Source organism: Littorina saxatilis, linkage group LG12, assembly GCF_037325665.1.
Source record: "Littorina saxatilis isolate snail1 linkage group LG12, US_GU_Lsax_2.0, whole genome shotgun sequence".
In the NCBI taxonomy this organism is placed as follows: domain Eukaryota; kingdom Metazoa; phylum Mollusca; class Gastropoda; order Littorinimorpha; family Littorinidae; genus Littorina; species Littorina saxatilis.
In genome coordinates, this window is record NC_090256.1 from 14,284,319 (window position 1) to 14,301,281 (window position 16,963).

The 16,963-nt window shown below is 41.7% G+C and overlaps 2 protein-coding genes across 3 annotated transcripts in view; one reads left to right on the forward strand and one right to left on the reverse strand.

Annotated features, from left to right (window-relative positions):
• Positions 1 to 3,445, reverse strand: part of LOC138981308 (probable ATP-dependent RNA helicase DDX56) — a 27,310-nt gene extending 23,865 nt beyond the window's left edge. Inside the window, exons 1-5 of the mRNA XM_070354172.1 lie at positions 3,295 to 3,445; positions 2,065 to 2,226; positions 1,616 to 1,696; positions 1,116 to 1,189; positions 376 to 543 (exon numbers count right to left, since the gene is read on the reverse strand). Coding sequence (XP_070210273.1) covers positions 376 to 543; positions 1,116 to 1,189; positions 1,616 to 1,696; positions 2,065 to 2,226; positions 3,295 to 3,369 — 560 coding nt within the window. The 5' untranslated portion in view covers positions 3,370 to 3,445. The remainder of the gene's footprint in view (positions 1 to 375; positions 544 to 1,115; positions 1,190 to 1,615; positions 1,697 to 2,064; positions 2,227 to 3,294) is intronic.
• Positions 3,420 to 16,848, forward strand: LOC138981309 (uroporphyrinogen-III synthase-like). Of its 2 annotated transcripts, none has more exons than XM_070354173.1 (10): positions 3,420 to 3,546; positions 6,694 to 6,797; positions 7,208 to 7,397; positions 7,791 to 7,859; positions 8,617 to 8,694; positions 8,852 to 8,935; positions 9,381 to 9,466; positions 11,572 to 11,667; positions 14,782 to 14,892; positions 15,219 to 16,848. In XM_070354173.1, the coding sequence occupies exons 2-10, from the start codon at positions 6,717 to 6,719 to the stop codon at positions 15,234 to 15,236; spliced, it is 813 nt and encodes a 270-aa protein (XP_070210274.1). In that variant the 5' UTR covers positions 3,420 to 3,546; positions 6,694 to 6,716; the 3' UTR covers positions 15,237 to 16,848. The 2 variants fall into 2 exon arrangements, with proteins under 2 accessions (XP_070210274.1, XP_070210276.1); XM_070354175.1 differs by having other exon boundaries at positions 7,208 to 7,379.
• The last annotated feature ends 115 nt before the right edge of the window (positions 16,849 to 16,963 follow it).

Sequence of the window (16,963 nt, forward strand, 5' to 3'; positions counted from 1 at the left end):
AAGGTCCCTGTTTCTCAGATTTTCTGTTCATAACCTCTGTAAATGTACTCCCAATTTAAGGCTCCCTCCCTTTCAAGGTCCCTGTTTCTCAGATTTTCTGTTCATAACCTCTGTAAATGTACTCCCAATTTAAGGCTCCCTCCCTTTCAAGGTCCCTGTTTCTCAGATTTTCTGTTTATAACCTCTGTAAATGTACTCCCAATTTAAGGCTCCCTCCCTTTCAAGACTCTGTTTTCTCAGATTTTCTGTTCATAACCTCAGTAAATCTACCCCCTTTTTCAGATTCTCTCCTTTTTGAAACATGATTTTATTCAAAAGGTATTGAAAGGTGGGTTCCACTGTGCTGGAATAGTGAGTCCCTAACCACACACTCACTCAATGAGTTTCTTGACGTCCTGTTCGTATCCAAAGGAGAAAACAAGGTCAGCCTCATCCACCACAACCATCTGTACTGCGTGCAGCTCCAAGTTGCTTCCCCTGACGTGGGCCAGGATACGACTGGGCGTACCCACAACAATGTCTGGTTTCTCTGCTAGCAATGGCCTGATCAAAAAATAATTCATATTTGATAACAAAAAACGCTGACAGTGATAATAATTTTTTTAAACGATCATACATGAACAAACACTGAACCTGTAGAGAATGACATAAATATCTTTCTAGGAATGTACAGCTCGATTTATATGTGTGGCATCATTAAAATGACCTAATGTTCGTCTTTTAACATAGTTTGAATCTTTGATTTTAAACTGTAAAACACATGCTTGTTATCCAATCAACAAGGCTCTCATGCAGTAAGTTTTACAATTATGGTCAAAAGCTTAGGCCAAAAAAAAAATAGGTGTGGTGAAGGTAACATAGCCCCCAAAAATAGGGTACGAAGGTTGGCAATCACTTTTTTTTTAAACTTTTTTTTCTAATGTGTACAAATTAAACCTACTTGACAGGGAAATAAGTGTGCGACTCGAGCGCTTTCGCTTTCATTGCGTTTTCTGCACTCGTTTTCTTGGGTTTTTGTTTTGTTTTGACAAATGTAATAAATAGTTATAGGGTCGGCCCCTAAAAATAAGGTAGGTCGGGTTACCGTAACCACACCTTTTTTTTATAGGCCTTACCTCTGTGAATCAAGAGAAGCCTGAGGGGAAACATCCACACATTTGATTTCTCGACTGCAACAGCTGCTCACCTCCTGTTCAACAAGACACACAACATCAACCATCACAGTGTCTTTAAAAAGTGTAATATATGTTTTCCTCATTATTATCATGCCAGGCTATTTGTGATCATGTACACGGTTTGCTCTTCTTGGGTGTCGATTAGTTCAAAAACATGTACCTTGACTCTAGTTGAGTAAGCTAGAATCACTCTTTTCACAGACCATGCAACACAGCATTTTGATTCATTACAACCGACGACATCTACTGATACATAAATAGTGAAATGTGGACTACCAGTGTTTGTCTGCATTACCTAACCTTGTGGTTATCAGCATAGGTTTTGCAAAAAAACGTAACTTGGTATGTCTACATATATTTTGTTCTAACAAGTATTCCTCGAGCAGGATTTTGATATTATGCAACTGTTTTGTGGCTCGTGTAATACAATGATTACATACCAAAATTTTCTTGTAGGCCTGTGTACACAACTCTTTGGAAGGTGTCAGAACCACTGCTCGCACTTCTTGTTCCCTGGCATTCTGCAAAAGAAAACCGTGGCATTACAACTAGTGGCAGCATAGGCATTCATCATAGTACAAGGTATTGCTACATCTGATTATGTATTTACTTAGATAAAATACAAATTGCTGAATGCTGCGTGTCTTTGTATGTGTTCACTCTTTCATGAATACAGATGACACTACACTGAACACAATACAATACGCAGGATTCCACTTGAACTTTAATTACTTAACTTCTGTCATCGATATGAAAGTCTCAGGAACAATACTAAGATGGTGGATTAACAGATTAATCATGTGACCTTACTTTCACGCACTTTGTAATCATTCTAATTGTTATATGACATCATTTAAAAAAAAGTCTTGAAATCCCCAGATAGCCCCACCTGTTTAGCTAGCAGCAGTTTCTGCACGAGAGGAATGGCGAAGGCAGCTGTTTTGCCTGACCCTGTCCGAGCCCTCGCCAGCACATCTTTTCCTTCTAGGGCCAAAGGAATGGCTTTCTCCTGGATGGGTGTAGGCTGTGTCCATCCTAGCTTGGCAATGGCCTGCAGACATAAGGTGTCTATTAGTCAAGCAGACATAAGATTAAGAAGAATTTCAGAATTTTCTATTCATTTTATTATCCTCTTCCCACAGCATGGTATATATATATATATATATATATATATATACATGTATATATATATATAGTCTGCTTATATCGATCATGCAGCTGATATTGATATTGATAATGATGTTTAACATGGAATTCTTCAAACATGTCAGTTGTCACCCTTAACAAAGTCTTCACTTCAGGCAATATGACGTCCGCCATTGAAAAAGTACCCGTAGAGGACAAGTTCAGTGGTAAAGGGTTAGTTGTGGGAGCTATCAAGTATTGTTTCAACTAAACAAAGCTGGGTGGACAAGATCAAGACATGATCATGAATGAAATTGAAAACAGGCTTGTATTATTATTGAATCTATAGAAATACTAATACTTCCACAATTGTTTTCCCTTCTCTATGTTGCTGTGCTTTTGTAACGGTACTATGAAAACATAGACATGTTTCTAAAATGACACGAGCTTGTATTGTCAATTTTCACTATCAGTACCACGTATCACTATCAGTAACATGATTTGGCCAGGCTGGTGCCGGCAATGCCTCCAGACAAATTCCTGACCCCTCAACGTGCTGGCCGCATGATTCGACCCAGAAGACAAACAGCAGACTACGTTGGTAGCAACCCCATAGACAATTACATAAAAAATAACAACAGGTGTTTCGCTGTACCACGCTGCAACACTGAACAATACAAGCAGTCGTTCTTCCCACGATCCACAATAGAGTGGAATCACCTGGACAACACAGTTGTCCACTCAGCCTCTATTGAGGCATTCAAGGCGGCGCTGACTACCAGCCGCCGATAAGCGACGTCGCTGCGCACACCCACCCGTCGCGCCAAAGCCAGCAATCTGGATGCTAGCGACGTAACCTACAGATACAGTCAACTTTCACTTCCACTGAACACCACCAGTTAAACGGCAAACTGTCCTTCTTCGTAATGCTGGACCGACTAGTTGAATGTCTGCGGGAATATGATCCCACTATTCACCCTAAAGATAAACTCACTTTCAAGATTCTGTCATCGAGGCCCATTTCATTGAACGAAACACAGTCATCTTCTGCTGTTGATGTCGACGCCATGGCTCACACATGGACCGGAAGTTTAGATATTTTCCGTCTGCTTGAGAGTGATGCCCCTTTATTCAGCAAAGTGAAACACACCTGCCGGTTCGGACATACAGCTGTTTGGGATAAAATTCGGACTTTGTTTGATGGCCTTTTTACGCGACAGTGATTGGTGTTCAACTGGATTATAGGGTGATTGTAGTTCGTTTGTATTTTGGAGGTATAACGTCTTCAGATCCATTTCTGCAAAGCCAGAAGGACAAAAAGGGGAACTTGATTTTATGACAACCTCTGCAGCAGAAAACTTCTGTACCTTTTTTGATTTATAGAATAAATGGTTAATTTCATCGGGGATGAATACCCACAAAGAAAAGACACACACTCTTTCGTATTTGTGAAAATTGCCGAGTTTTTAAAAAAAAGACTGCAAAACTTTAGGATAGAAATTAGAATCTTCATTCATTTCATTTCATTCTTTCTTTATTTGGTGTTTAACGTCGTTTTCAACCATGAAGGTTATATCGCGACGGGGAAAGGGGGGAGATGGGATAGAGCCACTTGTCAATTGTTTCTTGTTCACAAAAGCACTAATCAAAAATTTGCTCCAGGGGCTTGCAACGTAGTACAATATATTACCTTACTGGGAGAATGCAAGTTTCCAGTACAAAGGACTTAACATTTCTTACATACTGCTTGACTAAAATCTTGACAAAAATTGACTATATTCTATACAAGAAACACTTGACAAGGGTAAAAGTAGAAACAGAATCCGTTAGTCGCCTCTTACGACATGCTGGGGAGCATCGGGTAAATTCTTCCCCCAAACCCGCGGGGGGAGTCCCTTGACCGATTTGGCCGTCGGGGGGGGGGGGGGGGGGGGTCATGAGGGACGACGAGACAGCAGTCCTCTTCCATTCGGGTCTGTTCTGGGCCGTTGTGAGCAGCTCATCCATGGGAAGCGAGGTCCATTCCTTGACATTGTCTGTCCAGCTCTTTCTCCGTCGGCCACGGCGACGACCACCCTCCAGAGTTCCCTGAAGTATAGTCTTGCACAGGGAGTCGTGCCTGGTGATGTGACCGAACCAGACAAGCTTGCGTCGTTTGACAGTTGCCAGGAGGGGTTCCTGGGGTCCCACGAGTGCCGTTGTTGTGTTCCGCACGTACTCGTTCGTCTTGTGTTCCAAGTATGAGATGCGCAGCAGTCTGCGCAAGCACTTGAACTCGAAGGCTTGGATCTTTCGTTCTGTTTCGGCTAGTAGTGTCCAGGTTTCACAGCCGTAGAGGAGGATGGAGACTACGAGGGACTTGTAGAGCCTGTACTTGGTGGAGAAGCTGATGGAGTTGCTTGTCCACAACCTGCTCAGTCTGGCCATCGCTGAGGTCGCCGTGGCGATTCTGATGCGGACCTCCGCGGTACTGGTGCCGTCCTTGGACAGGGTTGCTCCCAGGTACTTGAACTTGCTGACCTCTTCCAGCTTCTCGCCGTTCATGGTGATGACTGCACTGGTGTCGTTCGTGCTGTTAACCATCGTCTTGGACTTCTCCGTGCTGACCTCCATCCCGTACGCTCCTGCTCTCTCCGATAGTCTGTTGGTGAGATCTTGTAGCTCGCTGTTGCTCCCACCCATGAGGTCTATGTCGTTAGCGAATCTCAGGTTGGAGATGGGTCTGCCGCCGATGGAGATGGAGGTGTGGTGGTCATAGAGGGTCTCCTGCATAATCTGCTCCAGGAAGAGGTTGAACAGGACAGGGGAGAGTAGGCATCCCTGGCGGACACCTACTGAAGTCCTGAAGTCCTGAAGAACTCTCCTATCTGTCCATCGAGGAGCACTGCACTGCTGGCGTTCGCGTAGAGTTCTTGGATGACTTGCACCAGCCCTTCCTCAATGTTGAACCCTCGTAGGACCTGCCAGAGGCCGTCGTGCCACACTCGGTCAAACGCCTTCTTGAAGTCGATGAAGTTGTGAAAGAGCTCCTGTTGGTGTTGGAGATGTTTCTCGATAGTGACCCTGCAGTTGAAGATCTGTTCCACTGTGCTCCGCCCAGCTCTAAAGCCCGCTTGTTCTTCCGCCAGCAGTTCCTCAGCCTTACTCTTTAGACGGTTGAGGATGATGCGGAGCATGACCTTGCTTGGGTGGCTGATGAGGCTGATGGTGCGATAGTTCTGGCACAGCTTGAGGTTGCCCTTCTTCGGTAGGGGGATGACCAGAGACTGGGTCCACTCCTCGGGCCACTTCTTCTCCTCCCAGATCTTCTGGCACAGTGCCGTCAGTGCTGCAGTCGTTGCCTCCCCTCCGTACTTCAGCAGCTCAGAAGGGACGTTGTCCACTCCCGGTGACTTTCCTGCCTTCAGACTTCGCACTGCCTCCTCTACCTCGGCCTTGAGTACTGGTGGACTCATGTCGTCCACTTCAGGGCAGGGGTTGCTCTGTAGGAGACTGGGGTCTGGTTGAAGCGGGTAGTTGTACAGGTCGCTGCAGTACTCAGTCCACCTGCTCAGGACTGCGGCACTCTCGGTCAGGAGGTTCCCGTCAGCGTCTGCGATGACACTTGCCTTGGGCTGACTGGTCTTGGTGAGGGTCTTGAGGGTGCTGTAGGCCTGCTTACTGCTGCCTTTGGTCATCTCCTTGTCGATGATGTTGCACTGCTCCTCAGTCCACTCCTCCTTCGCCTCCTTCATCTTCTTCCTCACTTCCCTATTCGCGGTCTGGTACTCTGCCCTGGATTCTTGACTGGTGTACTTGTCACGCCTCAGCTCTCTTCTTTTGTCGCAGAGGTCCAGGATCTCGTTCGTCACCCACGGCTTGTTCTTCCTCCTCTCTCTCCCAAGAACTTCTTCAGCCGATGACAGCAGGACTTCTCTGATGTTGTTGGTGAGTGTGTCCACATCACTGTCTAGGGTGGTTAGGGCTGCAAACTTCCCGCCTATCTGGGCTTGGAACACCTCTGCTACCTCTGGGTCGTTCAACTTCTCTAAGTCGAATCTGATGCGAGGGTTCTTGGCGGTGCGTCTGTTCTTCAGCTTCAGCTTGATGTTGGTGAGCACTAGGTCGTGGTCACTGCCAATGTCCGCGCCAGGGAACGTTCTTGACTTGTGTTGGCCTTGTTGATGCTCGACTTGAACCGCTGCGGCGCCAGTATGTAGTCGATCTGGTTGTGTACTTGTCCGTTTGGAGCGTGCCAGGTCGTGGTTCTGGACGGCTTGCTGTTGGCAACTTGATCGATGTCTTAATAATCACAAATTAAATCGATACTGAACAGGACATGTAGGGTGTCTTTTACATTTTAGTTCTTCAGGTCTGCTATATTTTTTACATTATTCATCATTTATTTACACAGATGATACACGCTCCTGATGTACGATGGCGAAAGCACGTGATAGGAAGGGCACCGTGCTGCTTCTGAAAGCTCCAACAGAATCAGAAGAGGATCGCTTTGTGGAGGTGATTGACATCGTGTGTGCGTCTGGCGATGTGCGAGTACATGTGCTCTGAGCAAAAGAAGATTCTGTCGATCATAGAATAAAGAAAATTAGGAAAAAGCTTAATCAACAGAACACAATTTTTAATTGTAACGTAAATGCAGAACATGTTACTTTTTTGTTGTCAATTAGACACAGTTACATAACAGTCACATTGAGAGCCTGTACTAGTGTATAGCTTGCTTGGTTTGCATGAGTGTGTGTGTGTGTGTGTGTGTTATATTGTTGTTTCAATGCAAACACTATTTGGGAAAGTTTAGGAATGGAACTGAAAAAAGGATGCATGCTGATAACATGAACAAATCAGATTATTGTCTTAATTACTCTTAAATCACCAGCATTACATGTAAGAGTTGCTTTGTGTGTGTCCAGATCTTGGAGAATGCTGGCTTTAGAGCGATCTTGGTCCCAGTGCTTTCTTTCAACTACATCAACCAAGAGCAGCTGACAGAGGCCCTACAACACCCGGAGAAGTTTGCTGGCATCATCTTCACCAGTCCGCGAGCTGTCAAGGCCGTTACCATGGCATTAGAAGCTGTAGAGGGTAAATCACTCCCCCAATGTGTGTGTAGACTGACAGGGGTGTAATGATTTCACACTTTCTGAACTGTTGTCATTGACTGATTGAGAAGTGTATAATAATACTAAATATTACTCAGATAAATCAGTGTTTTAGAATTGAGGTGGTCTATGCTGTTAATTTAAAACTTGTTTGATCGTAATTGCAATTGATGTTGTTGTCATTGATGTTGCTATTGTAAATTGTGGATTTTTCATGCCTTAAGATGGACTTTTTCATCTCGTTACTAAAATTATGCCTCACATGGTTCTATGATTATGACATTTCTTTTTCGTGTAAATAATGCACAGTTTCAGTATTAAGTCTTAAGTTTCATTTTGCTTTAAAGGGTTTAGAAGCTTTCTAGCTGCTGACTTTGCTCTGTGGTGGTTTCAGGTGATAGTCAGCAACATGACTGCTGCCGTCTTCGCTGTTTTGTGGTGGGTCAGGCCACAGCTGATGCTGGTAAGGAACTCGCAGTGAAATATTGTGCAGTCGAACCCCTCTTTTAGAAGTGAAGATCTGTCTCCATGCAGAAGACCAAGCCTTGTTATAATAGAATGCCACAGAGCTAAATTTAGCGTTGCCAGCACAAGAAACTATACCTACACATCTGCTGCCCGCCGATGTTGGCCTATAGTTAAAGACCTCCAAAAACCATAGAAAATCAGGTTATAAAAGAAGAAAATCTGAAAATGGAGGTAAATTTACAGAGGTTATGAACCAAAAATCTGAGAAAACAGGGTTTTAAACGGAAGGGAGTCTTAAGTTGGGGAGTTCCACTGTATTGACTATTGGTTGTGAAAGCAGTCTCCGACCAGAACGTGGCCTATGGAATTGACACCACAGGATTGAAGGAAAGAAAACATTCTGAGGGCCATTCATTATAACAACAAATAACCGAGTGTCCTAATCTGCAGATTTAATTGACCTTTGAGCTTTAAAAATGTTGTTAAATGGGGAAAATGAGCTAAAAGGGATGCAGCAGAGTGTACACATTTCCTGAGCTGAATAAATTATTTATATTGGTCAATTTTTTTCTGTAATCTGTTTTCTTTGAATGCTCTTTAATTGTGTCATTTCCTGTTTTACATTCTTTATTTTTCTGCATAATGAAAGTTACAGAGACTATTAGCTAACTTAACTTAATGTCTATGGTGTGTGTGTGTGTGTGTGTGTGTGTGTGTGTGTGTGTGTGTGTGTGTGTGTGTGTGTGTTACAGCAAAAGAAGTACACTTCAATCCTGAAGGAGCTGAGACTGGCAATGCAGAGAGGTTGTCAGAGTTCATTCTCAACGCAGGTAAACTGCTGCTAAACTATGCTGTTTCTAGCATGTTTTCTATTCAGTGTGTCTGTTCATTTCGAGATGCATTTTATCCCAAGTGGTTTTGGTTTGTTTTTAAACTAATGTTTTTTCTCACTTTGTAATTTCATTTTGTTTTTAACGTTTGTTTCAGTTTGCAGAGATGAACAAAAACCACTGCTGTATCCATCAGCAAAAATGAGAAGAGACACATTGCTAGAACGACTGCAAAGGGGCGGTATGGAAAAACTGTCTTCGTAGCTTCAGTGTTTTCAAATACACCAAAAACACTTCATTATTATGAGACACCAGTTGTTTTGTGTGTGTGTGTGTGTGTGTGTGTGTGTGTGTGTGTGTGTGTGTGTGTGTGTGTGTGTGTGTGTGTGTGTGTGTGCGAGCATGCGGTTGTAGTTGTTGATTTTTTTATTTTTTTTAGGGGGTGTCGTAAAGTAGGGGTTTCACTGTCCGATGGATTGGCTTTTATATAAAGTGTTATAGTTATAATGATTTTGTATGAATGTTTGTGAGATCTTTACAGTTCATTTGTACTTTTTATCAACACTCGAGTAGATTAGTACAAAACAAACAGATGAGATCTATAGTCTCATGTTTTAGTTGTTCACTGTGTTGAGCATAAAACAATTATTTGTTTTTAGCGTGATTGTTTTGGTTTTTTTTGTCAGACTGCCCAGTGGAGGAAATTGTTGCCTACGAGACAATTCCTGGCAATACGATCATGGAAGATATCACTCAAGTATTCTCTCACGAGGTCAGTCATTTATTTTAAAATGCTTTTTGTCTGCAATTTGTTTTTAATAAACAGGGATAACCTACTAATGCTTGATTATATCAGGATTTGGTGGTCATGGTTAAAATCCTAAATGAATTAATGAAAAATCTTCTCGGTCTCTTGTGATTATTACTTTGTGTGGGGTGATATCAGTATGTTTGGTGAATATTAACCAAAGAAGCATGTGGCCTTATTTTCATTACCATTCATTCATTTTTTAATCATTACTTTTTTATGAATGGCAAGCTGACATGCTCTGGAAGATCTTTGTATCTGCTTATCATGCTAATCTGTTGCATCGTTATGGCGAGCATACAAGTGAGATGTTCAAGACTCAAGACTCAAACTTTTTACTGTCTTTATAAAAACAAGGAAAATTGCCACGCAGTGCAGTGTCAGGCGATAACAGACATAAAATACATCACATTTGCTAAGAATTAAGAATTGCACTTAAAACATATACTAAGAATTTAAAGTTGTACTAAAACATATTATCTAAAGCAATCTCTCAAGACACACACACACACACACACACACACACATGCACGCACACACGTAACACACACTAACACACACACACTCTTTCTCTCTCTCTCACCCTCTTAGTTTAACTTAGAACCAATAAAATATCCTCAGATTAAAGTGCGTATAAAAACACCAGCATGATAAAAAAAATCATGATTAGATATCACATGAGCGCGTATCAAGACCAAGAGCATCCTTCCAACACACACACACACACACAAACACACACACACACACACACACTAGCACACAGACGCTCACACAGACACGCACACACACGCACACATATATAGAGGTTACAACACGAGTGGTTTTTTATATGGCTTGTATTTCAGTCAATGAATATCAAGGGACTCGGGAGCCTCTGGCGAGTGAGTCCCTTTGATATTCCCGCTGGGTCTTGACTGAAATACAAGCCATATAAAAAATCACGAGTGTTGTAACCTGTATATCCCATGAAGATCTAAAAGACAAAGTGTGACGGAAACATCAAGCTTTAGTTGTCTGTTCAGATGAGGCACCTCTGCACATACCTTATTCTAAAGGCACGTCTGTTGATCTATGTCAAGTCGGTGCATAATGGTGGCTTGGTTGTCCCCGTCAGCTGAAAGCCTCTTACACGGATTTGACTGAATACCTAGTGGTTACACACGCATCTCCTGAGATCTTGGACACCTTCATCGTCTATAGGGCCTACTGCACCGCAGAAGAGCTAGAAATACTCGCAAAATGCATTAAACAGCTTGTCCAGAGAACACTCGTAGTCGATGATGTACCGATAAGGGCGTGTGTACCGGGCACGCTGTAACTTCACATGAGCATAGTCTGAACATAGCAGTGCTGGTCGGACGGACTGGGTTTTTAACGATTGCTAGTTTGACTTTTGTTTTAGTTGAGAGCACGAGCACACACACTCAAACACATACGGCTTGTCATGTTGATCACAAGAGAGAAATAGAACAGCGAATAGAAGGAAACATAACAGATTACGTCCCCTTAATATGACGCGATGGACGACAGACGTCATGAAATCTATGACGCTACGATGATAGTCTCGGCAAGTCGAGACTAAAACTCAGCTATAACACTGAACGACTCTCGCGCAAGTTCTCAAAAGCGTGGTTACCCCTTGCACATCCGGTCTATAGGTACATGTGCATTTTGGAATGTCAAGGACGACAGAAAGTAGAGCCAGCTATGATGTATTTCGTGCACCCTTATTTATCCTCTATTTTATGTGTTATAAGAGTGCAATAGTTACATCATAGATGTAACAAGAGAACAATGGAAATACAAGAAATATACCTGGAGTACATTTACAGAGACAAAGAAGGGAGGTCATGGGATATATATATATATATATATATACACACACACACACCAACCAAACAACATACACATGTTTAGTCAATACTAAATGTTATGAGGTAATACATGTATTTAAATGTTTATTCATGTTGTAGTTTTTCGTTTTTCTTTATTGTTCTATGCACCACCAATGTAAGTTCTCTTGCTTGAGATCATCAAGTCAATTTGATTTGAAATGTTTGTTCCTGAAGGAACCCCCTGATAGTGTGGTGTACTTCAGTCCGTCGGGAGTTCAGTTTACACAGGCCGCAGTTGAGGAGGGAACACTGCCTCTCAAGTCACTCAAGGTGGGATAGTTTCATGACGTAAATTTGATTTTTCCAATACTAAAAAACAAAGGGAAGTAAGAGCTCTACGTATAGACAACAACAGTATTAGCGAGAGTTACGCAGAACCAGGCTCCTGGCTCCTAAGATTTTAAGAAGCATTGAAATAGACGAATTGAAGAAATAACTGTCAGGTTTGTATGGGTTGTGAAAGAGTGAATACCCTTGCTTTAGTGAGGCAAGCTTTCTACAAGTGCTCCTTATTTGTTCACGTGTTTCAGAGACCCCTCACTAGTGACCGGCCTATAATGTCACGTGGAAAAGATTGTATCACTAAAAGGAAGAGATTGCACTCTTCCACAAACCATACAAAACACGACAGTTATATATCCAAACATCGTCTATTAATTAACAACGGACGTTCATCCTCAAGATGTTGAACAGATAAAAGTTGTTAGAGTTTTTTTATGTGTTTTTATTGATGGCATATGTTTGGACAGGTGTGCACCCTAAGTCCTGCAACTAAGAAATCCATGTTCATTATGATGATAAATTATTACAGGGATGTTGCCACAAATCCTGATACCTCAATATCTCTTCTCTTGTACTTGTACCAGGCAAGTAAAGCATAGGACAAATGTCCTGAGCTCTTCGGCATCAATAGGACATTTGATTGCTTTCAGAAATTTTGTGTGCACACAGACATATCAGTATATGCACCAACATTGTGTGCACACAGACATATCAGTATATGCACCAACATTGTGTGCACACAGACATATCAGTATATGCACCAACATTGTGTGCACACAGACATATCAGTATATGCACCAACATTGTGTACACACAGACATATATCAGTATATGCACCAACATTGTGTGCACACAGACATATCAGTATATGCACCAACATTGTGTGCACATAGACATATCAGAATATGCACCAACATTGTGTGCACACAGACATATCAGAATATGCACCAACATTGTGTGCACACAGACATATCAGTATATGCACCAACATTGTGTACACACAGACATATCAGTATATGCACCAACATTGTGTGCACACAGACATATCAGTATATGCACCAACATTGTGTGCACACAGACATATCAGAATATGCACCAACATTGTGTGCACACAGACATATCAGAATATGCACCAACATTGTGTGCACACAGACATATCAGAATATGCACCAACATTGTGTGCACACAGACATATCAGAATATGCACCAACATTGTGTGCACACAGACATATCAGTATATGCACCAACATTGTGTACACACAGACATATCAGTATGTGCACCAACATTGTGTGCACACAGACATATCAGTATATGCACCAACATTGTGTGCACACAGACATATCAGTATATGCACCAACATTGTGTACACACAGACATATCAGTATATGCACCAACATTGTGTGCACACAGACATATCAGTATATGCACCAACATTGTGTACACACAGACATATATCAGTATATGCACCAACATTGTGTGCACACAGACATATCAGTATATGCACCAACATTGTGTACACACAGACATATCAGTATATGCACCAACATTGTGTACACACAGACATATCAGTATATGCACCAACATTGTGTGCACACAGACATATCAGTATATGCACCAACATTGTGTACACACAGACATATCAGTATATGCACCAACATTGTGTGCACACAGACTTATCAGTATATGCACCAACATTGTGTACACACAGACATATCAGTATATGCACCAACATTGTGTGCACACAGACATATCAGTATATGCACCAACATTGTGTGCACACAGACATATCAGTATATGCACCAACATTGTGTGCGTATATTGTTTTCTTACTTTTGTCTCAAACAGGACACGCCCAAAAAAAGAAACAAACTAAAAAGCAACCAAAAACTTCAGCATTCTTACTTTGATTAGCACACACACTGCATGATTTCCTGACAGGGCTTTTTCTTGACAGATTCGACAAAACAGTTTGCCTATATAGATGGTCTCTTTGCTGTCAAATTCTAACCAACTAGTACTGAACAGGGTCAACATGAATAGTTAACCTTATTAAACAAGAAATTCCTCCGAGGTAGGAAAAACACCCCCGTCCTTACCATTCTCACTGCCACCAACTGAGAAGGTTATTTCCCTTTGACCAATAATATGTCCCTCTATAAGTCCTTGTAGAATATTAATCCACCAATAACTCCCTAACCGTGTGTTTGACTGGTCCCAATTTTTGTAAGGACCGTCTCAGGAATGTATAGAACCTGTTCACCAAGTTTGGTGACGATCGGTCCTTTCATTCCTGAGATCTATATGCGAACACAAACACACAAACAAACACATCGACCGAATCCTATACACACCCCTATACCGGGGGTGTAAAGACCGTTTGTGTGAATTTCCTGCTGTACTGACACCATCTACAAGTGATGAAACTTTACTTTCCGTGATTGTGGAGGTTTCAGCGGCGACACTGTCATTGGCACTGTAATTTTTCAGAATGATGCTAGCCGTGTTTTCCCCTGTTCTTGGCCCTAATCATGCTAATGTAGCACACGATGCCGTTCAAACGCCAAACGTGTTCAGCTTTTGCTATTCTTTGGTAGGCTTTAGTTTTTTCGGTGGCATAATTCAGTGCCGTGCGCTTCATCTACAACCGAAAGCAAATTAAAGCAGACGCAAGCCTTGGTCAGTTGGAGTTGTCTCCCGTACTCCTAACTTTAGTGTGCTGTAGCAGGGTGTACGCAAATGGCTCATACCGCAATCGGTTCGGAAAACGCAAGATATGCACTGCACAACTTCAGTGCACCTGTACGCGAAATCGCTCGGTCACTTTTTGAAGATTTCTATCATGAAAGGAAAATGATCAAATAACGCGCTGTCCGAATGAATGGAGTTAATTCTTATCGGACAATGACCGCGCTCAGTTCAAAACGATAGGACATCTGACCGCCATGCGGCTATGTGAATCGGACATTTGAGCCTTTTAATCGGTCTATATCCGATGTCCGACGCCTAACGACATCCTTGTTATTATATAAATACACTAGTTCTGTGATATTGGTAGTGTTACTTTTTGTGGTAGGTATACATGTACCTGTATTTGTCCACAGGTGTATGCATTGGGCCCTACAACGAAGGAAGCCATCCTCAGTCGGGGGTACCCTCTCACAGGTATGGCGACCAAGCCCGACCCCTCCAGTTTACTGCACGTTTTGCAGCAGGTGTGTTATGCTTTGAATCAACATCTCTCTTTGATATCTTCTAAGCTGCTTTGCTGACGTTTGTGTTTTTTTCTTTTACTTTGCGGGGTAGAGGGGTGGGTGAGTGGGAGAGATACAGGATATGTGTGTGTGTGTGTGTGTGTGTGTGTGTGTGTGTGTGTGTGTGTGTGTGTGTGTGTGTGTGTGTGTTTGTTTGCATGCTTGTGATTTGTGTGTGTGTGTATTTGTGTGAGACAGAGAAAGATAAAAGGATTCTTTATCACAAAGGTATACTTGTTCATTCTGCTTGTTTTGTTTTTTTAATCAAAATTGTGTGTGTACTGCAGGGCCATGATTCAATGTGATGGGACAGTGGAGTTGTGAATGACGACAATCTGGAAAGGAAATGAGTGTAGTCAGATCAATACCAATTTACACACTGTAACACAACTGAACACTATAGTTGTCTTGGTAAATTAAGTCAAAGTACAGAGCTAGATAGACTCTGAAATATCAGTATACAGTGTGTAATGTGCAATTGAGCAAGAAATGTATTCAATGTACAACTGCTGAGAATTCAAGATGGTTTCGCTAAATAAGATGTGCGTAAATGTGTATGAAGAGAGTATTAATTAACTCCAAATGCCCGGAGTATTTCTTGGTTTACCTCAAAGTAGTGAGTGTGAGTTTGCATGGATGGTGTAAGATTGTTAATCAAATTTCTTATAACAAGAAACTATAATCAAATCAGTTGTTGAAACCATGGAACAGTTCTGGTTGTCCTGCTGGAGATTTGTTGTTTTTGTTGTTGAATGTTTTGGATATAATTATTGGATACTATGTTTGTTATTGAAACAGGAGACGTGGTATTTTTAGTGGGACATAAGATCACCACGGTGATGTCATTTTGTGAGTGACATGACTGTGTAAAACTGGGCATCCTCACACAGGTTGTGTTTATTTTCCCAGGATTGAGACTTGTGGTACTAGTCCTTTTTTTTCTCCAGAACAACTGTACTGACTATACAATACCATTTTGCTTTTGGACTGTATGCATATATTGTGGGGATAAGGTTCTAGACCACGATGGTTATGAGGGGATAGAAGCTTAATTTAACTGATTTAACTGTATTTCAAGCGTGTGTGTGTGTGTGTGTGTGTGTGTGTGTGTGTGTGTGTGTGTGTGTGTGTGTGTGTGTGTGTGTGTGTGTGTGTGTGTGTGTGTGTGTGTGTGTGTGTGTGTGTGTGTGCTCTGATGTTTTTTGCTATTGTACATCGCTGTGAGCTGTGGCGAGAAGGGGCGATTCATAAGTGTTCTTTATTATTATTATTATTATTATTATTATTATTATTATTATTATTATTATTATAGTCTCTTGTATGCACCTTAATTTACATGTTACTGTTAATGCGACTTGAGTGTTGGTAGATGCTTTAGCTGTGTGTGGCATTAATTGTGATTATTCTTTTGATGAGCAAATCGGATGTAACCTTTTTTTACAGTGAAATGATGTTCTTGTCTGTAAGAAACCCCTAATCCTTTATACAAAGTAACTCTGAGCTGCAGCTTCCAAAGGCCCTTTGCCACCCCAAATCTTTCTTTCTCTCTCGATACTCCTCGATTTGCCTGACCACTTCACTATACGTACACCTTTTAAGAAACAAACCGGCTGTGGATATGGCGTCTGTTCTCATTTTATTGCTATGACATTCTCTTAATTTACAATTGTTTATAATTTTATTTAAATGTTCTAATAAATTATAATTCCATAAAGGCATGTGTGGTACTGGTACTATTGCACTTACAGCCTACGTCATACTGTTCATGGTTGTTTATTGTTTGTATGTGAATGCTAATGACTGCATGCTGATCCACAGAGTAAAGCCTTATGTCATGTATTCTTATAATGATAACGCAATCAGATATCTGAGAAGAAGTGATAACTAATAAAGAGTATTATGCTAGCTTGCACAACAGCTGGGTGTTTTGTTTTGACATTAATCTTATGAAATCTTTTGCACTCTAACTAAGACAAAAGCAAATACCCGGTATGTGAAATGTTTCACCTTCTCTCTTATAAACTTCAGCAGG

What these genes read in the sequence shown, in the direction of transcription:
- LOC138981309 (XM_070354173.1), top strand. Translation starts at nt 6,717, where the DNA reads ATGGCGAAAGCACGTGATAGGAAGGGCACCGTGCTGCTTCTGAAAGCT. An exon ending in GGGTAAATCACTCCCCCAAT is followed by an intron (nt 7,398 to 7,790) that starts GTGTGTGTAGAC and finishes TGGTGGTTTCAG; the next exon opens with GTGATAGTCAGCAACATGAC. An exon ending in AGAGTTCATTCTCAACGCAG is followed by an intron (nt 8,695 to 8,851) that starts GTAAACTGCTGC and finishes CGTTTGTTTCAG; the next exon opens with TTTGCAGAGATGAACAAAAA.